This window comes from Mytilus trossulus, chromosome 7, assembly GCF_036588685.1.
Source record: "Mytilus trossulus isolate FHL-02 chromosome 7, PNRI_Mtr1.1.1.hap1, whole genome shotgun sequence".
NCBI lineage: Eukaryota > Metazoa > Mollusca > Bivalvia > Mytilida > Mytilidae > Mytilus > Mytilus trossulus.
In genome coordinates, this window is record NC_086379.1 from 29339993 (window position 1) to 29349936 (window position 9944).

General features: G+C 33.2%; 1 protein-coding gene across 3 annotated transcripts; it reads left to right on the top strand.

Moving 5' to 3' along the window:
• Positions 1–472: 472 nt before the first annotated feature.
• On the top strand, positions 473–9702 carry LOC134724903 (transcription elongation factor, mitochondrial-like). 3 transcript variants are annotated; one of them, XM_063588245.1, is made up of 6 exons: positions 473–576; positions 4096–4143; positions 4686–4754; positions 7616–8071; positions 8322–8471; positions 9245–9702. In XM_063588245.1, the coding sequence occupies exons 1-6, from the start codon at positions 508–510 to the stop codon at positions 9674–9676; spliced, it is 1224 nt and encodes a 407-aa protein (XP_063444315.1). In that variant the 5' UTR covers positions 473–507; the 3' UTR covers positions 9677–9702. The 3 variants fall into 3 exon arrangements, with proteins under 3 accessions (XP_063444315.1, XP_063444317.1, XP_063444316.1); XM_063588247.1 differs by lacking the exon at positions 4686–4754; XM_063588246.1 differs by lacking the exon at positions 4096–4143 and having other exon boundaries at positions 505–576.
• Positions 9703–9944: the final 242 nt, after the last annotated feature.

Here is a 9944-nt window from a genome sequence, read left to right on the forward strand (position 1 = left end):
AAAAAAATGACAATGGAAAACAATTCAAACGAGAAAACTAACTAATTAATTGTTTACAAGAGAAAAAAGAGAAAACATCATGAATAATGAAATAATATAGCAATTATAGAGGTTTAATTAAGGGAATGTGATTTACTTTAGACAAAAGTAAAACAACGAATTTGATTCATGATTTACATATGAGACTACTATAACAGTGTAATGCAATGTTATAGTAGTCTCGGTTTACATTCTTTAAGTTGTAATTATTCTTTAAATGCGGTATGTTTTTAGCCTGTTCTTTTTGAAGGGAATTGATTGATTTCATCATTTTTATAATTTATTTACATAAACCTCAGTTATGTATGTTATCCTTTTGAGTTTTCATTGCACTTTCCCGTACATGGTAGAAAATATATTACTAGATCATTTTTTGTCACAGCGTGATAAGTATAATCCGGAGATACAAACCGGTATTGCTTTTGACATTTACCTTCAAATTATCATTTCCGGTAAAAACAAATAAGCATGTTTTCTAAACATTTACTGTTTTCACGATTTAACAGATTTCTTCGAGGTTCATCTACTTTAGAACAGGTGACTTATTTCAATAATCTTAATTGTTTGTCATTATCGCTCTGACAGTTCGTTAGTTTCCCAGAATTTTTAGTATTTTTGTATGTTGTACTTGTGCATGTAGTTGTATATAATTTATTGTATATCTGACGACCTCATCGTAACCTTGACATGATCATTTTAGGCGAGACATCAGGCCAGGCACTCGTATCATAGAAGTATCTGTATGGGTACCTCTAGTCCGATATTACTCTGACGTCCTACAGCTGTTTTGCCAGACAAGCTGGGGCCGTACGTTAGACGTCAGAGCTAGTCCCATATCTAAAAGTGTATATTTGGCCACCCAAAAAAGATGCGCTGCCTCCTCGCTTCTGGAGCCGACTGAGTGCCTTGGAATTATATAAATTGGGCTTCAATCTCTTCATTTTTGATTTATCTCTCCATTTATGTAAGTTTCACCTACCTGCATATGAGGCTCATAGTTACTAATACTGTCTAAGGGATCTCCATGGCCTGTTTAACGATGGCGCCATTGTCAAATGACTCGTGCATCGTTCAATTGTCTCCACTCTCCCGCCATCGTTCAAAACTGTGATCATTTTGATAGCCTGACGCCATTTTTTTAGCAATTATAATCAAATGCATGTAATTGCATAACCCTCAGGCTTTTTTCATAGTATAATCCAATACAGTTCTAACGCCTGAGGGATATTCGGATTAAGATCTTGAATCACTTATACCTGAGCTTGTACAGGTAGATCAACAAACCAGACAGGAGAATATTATCTGAAGATAGACGATTCATTTGTCGAATTATTTAACAAAGTTTCTGCAAATGCTTATGATAATTCAGATTAAATAAATAAATGAATAATCCAGTTACAAAGTTTAACAAGTTGAACACGTGCTTTTATTTTGATTTACCCAATGAGCATCCCCATTTTTAGGAAGTGCAAAATAAGACGTAAAACAGTAATTATTATTTCATCGCAAATAACTCGAGTACTGCTGTATTGTTACATTGTACGTTAATATAGAATTACTTTATAGTTAAAAAGTAAAAACTTTCGATATTCCCGTAAAGAAATATCGTATTGTAATTCCGAATTCATTTCGTAGTTTACAATCAAATTGATACATCCGTGTTTCCGGTTTCTTTTCAGACTCCAAAGATGCATGTTGCATAGCATCGATTTGCTAGATCTTTTAAACCTTTTACATAACCCGTACTACTCGTTTTGTCGTTGCTTCAAACCAGCCATACCGGTAATGGGTTCATGACTTCTGAATTTGACATTGTCCCTGATAAATAAGCTCCACATGATTTTTAATCCCCATAACAATTACAAAAAATAGCAAGAAAACTACATGGGGACCTTCGTGATAGCTATTGGTCATTCTTGACTAAGGTAAAGGGAGGGGGCATGAGGGCTTGGCCTTTGAAGGGTTACAAACAGCAATTATTGAAAATATATATACATGTACTTCTATATAGCATTTATAATGAAAATTCAAATAAATATATATATATATATATATATAATTCAAATAAGCAATGAATTATCATGTTCACCTAGCCTCATGTGGAGGGATGAACAACTTTCAATCGCGCTACTCTGTACGGCGGAGATACGGTTTATGATGATGAAAGTTCCTCCATCTTTCAATTTTCATCCATGGAGATCCCTGCTGTCTTTTATACAATGGTATGAAGGCCATGTCCCTTTATAGTTGATGGTTCTTATTGAGAGCAGATTTAAAGCTCTCTACACTTGTTGCATGCCCAATTGGATTCCACATGGTTCCAGATGTTTTTTGGTTGGAAATATATACCATATTATCGCATTTGACATAGCTAAGTGTATTTGTTTCTTTTTTATAAATACATTGTAGAGGGAAACCTGTTTCTTTTTAGCTGTGGAACCGTAGCTCATAGGTTCTTATTTTATTTTTTGACTATTTGCGGACCATAACATAATCTATCTATCTCCCCGTCAAGGCGTAGACTCACATTTGAGTGTACATACTCCAGCGTGAGGGAACAGCCAAAAACCTTCAAGTATGTACAGTTAAAAAGATATCTGTATGTGCAGTTAAAAATGGTGCTGTAATTTATACGTGGAGTTGTATCGACACGCTGACATCTTGAATGGCTTGTTGAAAATGTTCCACAGACAGAGAAGCTCGGATATCTGGAGGTATGTCGTTCCAGGATATGATGGTGGCTGGGATGAATGAATATTTGCAACAGTCCAGTCTGGTCCTTATCTGTCTGATGTTATTAGACACAGAACCACTGGTTCTGGTGTCATGATGGCTGAACAGGTGGTGAATAGGAACTTGTACAATATGGTTTATTATTTTGTAGAACATGATGACTCTGTTCCTGGCTCTCCTGTGTTCCAGTGGTTCCCAACCTAGTTGCTGAGTCATTTAATTCACAAAACCTGGCTCCCTCGAAAAAATTTCCCCCTTTACGAATCTAGCAGTCTGGCGTTGTACGTTTTCCAGTTGTTGGATTTGTTGGTACTGGTAATGATCCCAGACAGCACTGGCTGTAGTTGTGTAGGCTTGACTTTTTACTTCCTGAGGACAACTTATGAGGTTCCTTCGCAGGAATCCAACAGATCTGGAGGCTTTGGCTGTGACATGGTAATTCTGGTTAATGTTCTAATGCCAAGACAGGTTCTTGGTGTAAGGACCTATGAGCTAGTTTCTTTTCATCATCTTCCTTGATTTCAAAAAGTCCTCAATGCTAAAGAATACATGTGCTTTTGACAGTGGACACAAAATGGTTAAAAACAAGACTGAAGTTAAAGGACAATGCATGGTTTTCATCAATAAGCAGAACTCATACCGTACAGACAGCTATAATGGTTTATATAAGATATTGTTACAGCAACCAATGGCAATGAATAACAAACTCCTGATTTAAAATCGAGATAGACACTTAAAGGGGCACTAGCTACAAGCTATTGCATGGAAACAAACCCATGTCCGTTCAAATCTTTTGTCTTTAAAATCACTTTTTTGCTGAAGATGGAAATATCATTCGTAAACATCCTTTCTCCCCCCCCCCCCCCCCCCCAAAAAAAAAAAGAATGTACATGTACATGTACATATATGTTAAATGGTCTGTAAGAAGTATCTACATGTAAATGTCTGTATGTATATATTAGATGTTAATAAATCCGGTTTGCTGTCATGGTGACAGCCTCTTGTTATACTTTATTCATGGGCATTATGTTTTTCAGTCTGTGAGTCTGTTGGTTGTCCCTCTGTCCATCTGAACTACATCAGGTTAAAGTTTTTGGTCAAGGTAGTTTTTGATGAAGTTGAAATCCAATCAACTTGATACTTAGAACACATGTTCCCTATGATATAATATTTCTAATTTTAATGCCAAATTAGAGTTTTGATCCCAATTTCACTGTCCACTAAACATAAAAAATGACAGTGCAAGTGGGGTATCTGTGTACTATGGACTCATTCTTGTTTACACATACTTAAAATTTATATTTACTTATTTGTATTTTGCAGTATGTCAGAAGCCAGTCAAACAGTTATATAATATCTGAAAAGCTAGAGGTAAGTATACTTTAACACATAATGACATTATTTTTATACTTATTTGGTGCACAGATATTATACATTTTGTATATGCGTTTCCGGCACAATTTCTGTTCAAAATGTATGCTGAAATATGGAAATTTTAGAATAATTATTCCTATAAAAAGAACATGTGGTGTGATTGCCAATGAGACAACTCTCCACAAGAGACCAAATGACACAAAAATTACAAACTATAAGTCACTGTCCACCCTTCAACAATGAGCAAAGCCGATAGTATTGTCAGATGTTATACATGTATTGAAATATTTAATGTTAACAAAAGGCAATTTAAGTTGGATGTCTGCTATAGTAGTGTATTAAGCATGTTTTAAGTACAATTTATCTGAAACCAAATGATATCATTACAGTCTGGATACCATAATACATTTATTTTTGTTTAGAATATATATTTGTGTACCGTATATATATATTTAGCATAATGGATAAAATAATACAATACATTATTCAAAAGATTTTAAATGTACAATGTAACAAGAAATCTACTTTTTTATATATAGAAATTTAAAAACACTGAGACAGTGAAAGATTCTTATCATGAAAAATTTAAAGCAGAAGAAAAAGACATGGTAAGTGAAATTAAAATCAAATTTCAGATTCGGATAAACAGTAAAAAAGTTGTTCTGCATGAACAGCCAATATGATGTTCTGATTTTTGTCTTGTCTGCAACAAAAGTGGCACTATACATGGATTACTATAAGGCTGTGACAGCACACATTATTTGTATAAAGCTTCATATTAGAAGGTAGAAGACCTAGATGCTTCTGAAGATTGAAATAAACAATTAATTTCCCCCATAGGCGACAATGGTAACCTTTTTCGAGATACAGACTTTAGAAAGTTGATTTTTTTAAGGAAACCTTGCTAGAATCAAAGAAAAGTTATTAGGACAGTAGTTTTTTGTCCAAAAAATATAGGTTCGCGTTGCTTTTCTTAGCGTATTTTGTACTTATCTCCCATGCCTATCAATTTTGCCCTTAAAAATATGTGTCTTGTCCTAGCGTTGAAAAGTCATCTCAGTGCCTTTAGGGCTACGGAATAAATTTTATTTTGCCTTTTGTATAAAGCCGAGTGCACAAAGTCTCTAATAATAAAAAATAACGGGCGCACATATCGACCAATCAGGATTCGCCATGCTCTTAATTCTGAATACCATGTTATGCTCATAAAATGGCTGCGCCCTTAAAATCTAATGGTGTATTGTAACCTATACAGTATTTAATACTTTCTTGTATAGTGCAATTCATAGTGCGTTAGATGCACAAATATATATGCCACAAATAAATCATCTTCAAACCATTCTGGCTTTACTCTCTGAATTTTCACAATTTTTTATCAGAATTGACCCCAGTCGAAAAATGTGAAGAAAAAAAATTTGCTTTTTTGAGCAAATGCTGATTTGTTAAAAAGGGACTGAAGATAATGCATACTTTCTCCAATGATTCTTTATATATCATCAAGTACTGATTATATTGATACCAAAACCAATCCAATATATAACTACTAAGTTGAATTTTGAACAACAGTTTTAAATGAAACCATTTTAGTATAAAAGTACATTTTTGAAACAGACTATAGCATTTCAAAATATGGAATATGTGTAAATATTTGTGTTTTGACATCAATAACTGTTTGTTAACTACAAAATGGCATGCTTATTTTATTCTTTTAGTTTGTTATTCGTGTGAACATTTCAATGTTCGAAGGAGATAATTTCCGTACATTTTTGCTGAATTTGGTAGTTTCGATAACAGCACTTGGGTTGAGATTGTTATGTTTAAAAAATCGATTTATATTCACAAACTCTAGACATGTACTTGCTCTTTTCGAACAAATCAGCAGAACTTCAGATAATTACATATTCGTTCCACAGTAAGTCAAAAGTCGAGCCCACCCGTTTTTCTAAGGTAAAACGCAATACCAATATGAAACAGACTACAGCTTAAAAACTAGATAATCAATATTTCATTTGTCACCAAAAAATTCGGTTTCACATCAAATGTCAAGTAAAATGACTGTTTTTGACACTTTTTGAGCACTATGATAAAGAAATGTCGATGCTGTATAGATTGAAATAAACATTTAATTTCCCCATAGGCGACAATGGTAGCCTTTTTCGAGATACAGACTTTAGAAAGTTGATTTTTTTAATGTAACCTTGCTAGAATCAAAGAAAAGTTATTAGGACAGTATTTTTTGGTCCAAAAAATATAGGTTCGCGTTGCTTTTCTTAATAGCGTATTTTGTACTTATCTCCCATGCCTATCAATTTTGCCCTTAAAAATATGTGTCTTGTCCAAGCATTGAAAAGTCATCTCAGTGCCTTTAGGGCTACGGAATAAATTTTATTTTGCCTTTTGTATAAAGCAGAGTGCACTAAGTCTCTAATAATAAAAAATAACGGGCGCACATATCGACCAATCAGGATTCGCCATACTCTTAATTCTGAATACCATTTTATGCTCATAAAATGGTTGCGTCCATAAAATCTAATGGTGTATTGTAACCTGAAAGGTTTCATTTATCTTTAAAAACTATAAGACTATGTGATAGTTGACAGAAATTTTTTGACTTTTAGACTTTCAACATAAGTGAATGATCAGTAAATAAAGGCAACAGTAGTTTACTGATGTTCAAAACTCATAAATTGATAGACAAAAACAAATCTAGGTCATATTCCAAAACCAAGGGAAATGCATAAAACATGTGATACATTTTAAAAAAGTATTATTGATTTTGGATAGATACAAAATTACATGCATTTTTTTTTTTTTATTTGGAACATGCATTTTTCATCAATGTAAATGATCTGTGCAAAAGTTTCTTTAGTTCACAATACATGCAATATATGGTATTTCTGTATTTTACAATTTCCTATGTTCAAGAACAGATGAAGAATATACATTTTTGTACTACAATGTATTTTGGAGGGAATCACAATCAGTAGCATTTCTTTAGAAAAAAAAATCAAAAATGATATTCATTTGGGTCACCTGGAGTGTAGTTTACCACTTACATAAAATTGAGAATGGAAATGGGGAATGTGTCAAAGAGACAACAACCTGACCGTAGAAAAAAAAAAAGCAGAAGGTCACCAACAGGTCTTAAATGTAGCGAGAAATTCCCGCACCCGGAGGCGTCCTTCAGCTGGCCTCTAAACAAATGTATACTAGTTCAGTCTAATCTTTAGTCTAAAGGGAGAAATCTCTGTACACATTTTAATCATAGTCTATTGTTAAGGAAATTTTAAGCTTCTCAATGATCAAAATAAGTGTTTGTCAAACTGCTATATATCCATTGAAATGTTTAAGATAAAGTGTGTGGTTCAAGTTTTTATGAAATTTTGAAATTTTTGTCAAAGGGTCGAAGTAAATATTTTGAAAATTCAGGCAAATTAATTAAAGTCAAGGATTTTAATTTTTTTTTCAGGCAGAAGTTGATATACAAAAGGAAGATGAAAATAAATCTGCTATTCCAAATACATCATCAAATGCAGAAAAAGTCAGCACTCAGAAAACTGTAAAGTCTACCAGTAGAAAAAAGTTAAATGTTTTATTTTCTGAGGAAGAACAAGAAAAGTTTGTCAGTTTATTTAATGAAGCTCATGCAGAACAGTTGGCTCTGATTAAAAAATGTGGAAGTTCAAAAGCAAAGAAAATCATCAATTTTCGAGAAGAAAATGGAGACTTTTCAGAACTGTCAGATGTACTTAAAGTAGTTGGAATGGGAGAAAAGAGTCTGATCGAAATATGCCAAACATTTCAAGAGCAGATTGCTGGTGGTCCTGTTATAAAAGATGATGGTGAAATAGATGATTCAGAAGGTCAGACAACAAAAAGGACAACAAGTCATATTCATCCACGATTGTCCCCTGAATTACGTGAGGTACATATTTGTGTAGATAAAGATTTGAGTACATCCTATAACTGGCTTTCTGTGAACACATATCAATATCTGGGATACACCATTGCATAATTTATTACATTCTTACTTTAAACATGCCATTGTATATTTTGTGACAAATGATAACGTGACACAGAAATTAACAAGTTTTGGTCACCATATCGTCTATAAAGCCCATACGGCATATTCATATATTCCTACAAACATACATGTTTGTCTTATTTTCTTTTAGAACCTACAGAGTGTTGTGACACTAGATGTATCATTTGAACATGTGACCGTTGCCAAGATAAATAGATATCTAGAGGTAGAAGAATGGAAACAGATAGATTTATTTGATACTTATGTGCAGAAACTGGATCATGTCTTGTTGTTTGAGAGGGTGAGTAGGAAAGGGTTGGCTGAAGTATATGGGTTTACCTACTTGTAGATGTATCTTTTTATCCTTTCTTTCTCTGTATTTAAGGCAGGCGTGGATCCAGAGGAGGGGTTCCGGGGGTTGGAACCTCCCTTTTTTTTTGGAAAATCAATGATTTGAATGGGGACATGTAGTGGCAGTTTCTTCCTACCCTTTGAAATCCATCTTAATGGAACAGTCCTTACATACTGTATTTTAGTGCTATTCCATAAAACTAAATGTGTGAGGTATGAAGGGATGTTAAATTACTGCACATGGTTTATGTTAATTTGATGTATGCAAAATTACAATTACAAAATAGTATGTTGAATGTGTTGGGATTTGGGCAAAAAGGGGGAGGGGGAGTCTTTGTTAGTTACTTCGAACCCTTTGAAATTCATTTTAATGGAACAGACCTTACAAATTGAAAAGGTTTAGAATAAAGAAATCACTACAGCAATTTTTTTTACACAATATGTCTCCCTTAATGTTGTAACTCATATTTAATTAAATATCCACATTGACCTAGACTTGTACCATACAGAAAGCTATATTTAAAAAGCATGTTTCTTCAAAATTTTCTAATGGGCTAACTATAGGGGTGTTAAATGAATTTGACCTCATATGTTTGTCTTCTAGAGTCAGCATCGAAATCAGATATACATATTTTGTACTTTTAGTCTGTTCAAATGTTATCCAATAAAACCTGCAGAAATAATGAAACCATATTATTTAGTAATGCATTTTGTTTTCTTCAGATTCAAGCAGCCCTAGATGAAATTCCAGAAGGTGACATCTACTTGAAAGAAGACAAACTTTATCGTTATAAAACCCTAAAAGTTGTTCCTATCTTAACGAACTTAAGAATTTTAGAATATGTGATCGTAAATGGGTTAAATGCGAAAAATGGTGGGAATGTTGTACATCTAATGAAACCCAAAACTATGGATAAAATATTTCAACTTCAAGTGGGAAATGAACGAATATGTGCCAAACCATTTGTGTTGGACATGTACAGGAAGAAATTAACAGGAAAAAATAAAACGCTGAATGACGTAACTATTTCAAGAGAACTAATGGATGAATATTTATCTAAAAAAGATATTGACAAGGACAAACTGAACAAAAGTTTGCTTCTGGGACTCGCATTTTATAAATTGATTATGGGTCAGCATATTTATACTTTATAAATCAAATCATAAGATATCAAATCACTTGTTGTTTCCATTTTATTTTTTGCCCCCTCCATTCTAGAATGACCCTTTTCAAATGGAAAAATTGCTGAATTATTCTTTTCAGTTCTCAAACTTAAGTTTGCCTTAACCAAATTTAATGAAACTTAATACACACAATACTTATAACTACAATACTCAGATCAAGTACAAATTTTAGTAGCGTAATTTAAATTTTTTTAGTTATCATCCTTTATAATATTTGTTTTATACCATAAACATGCAG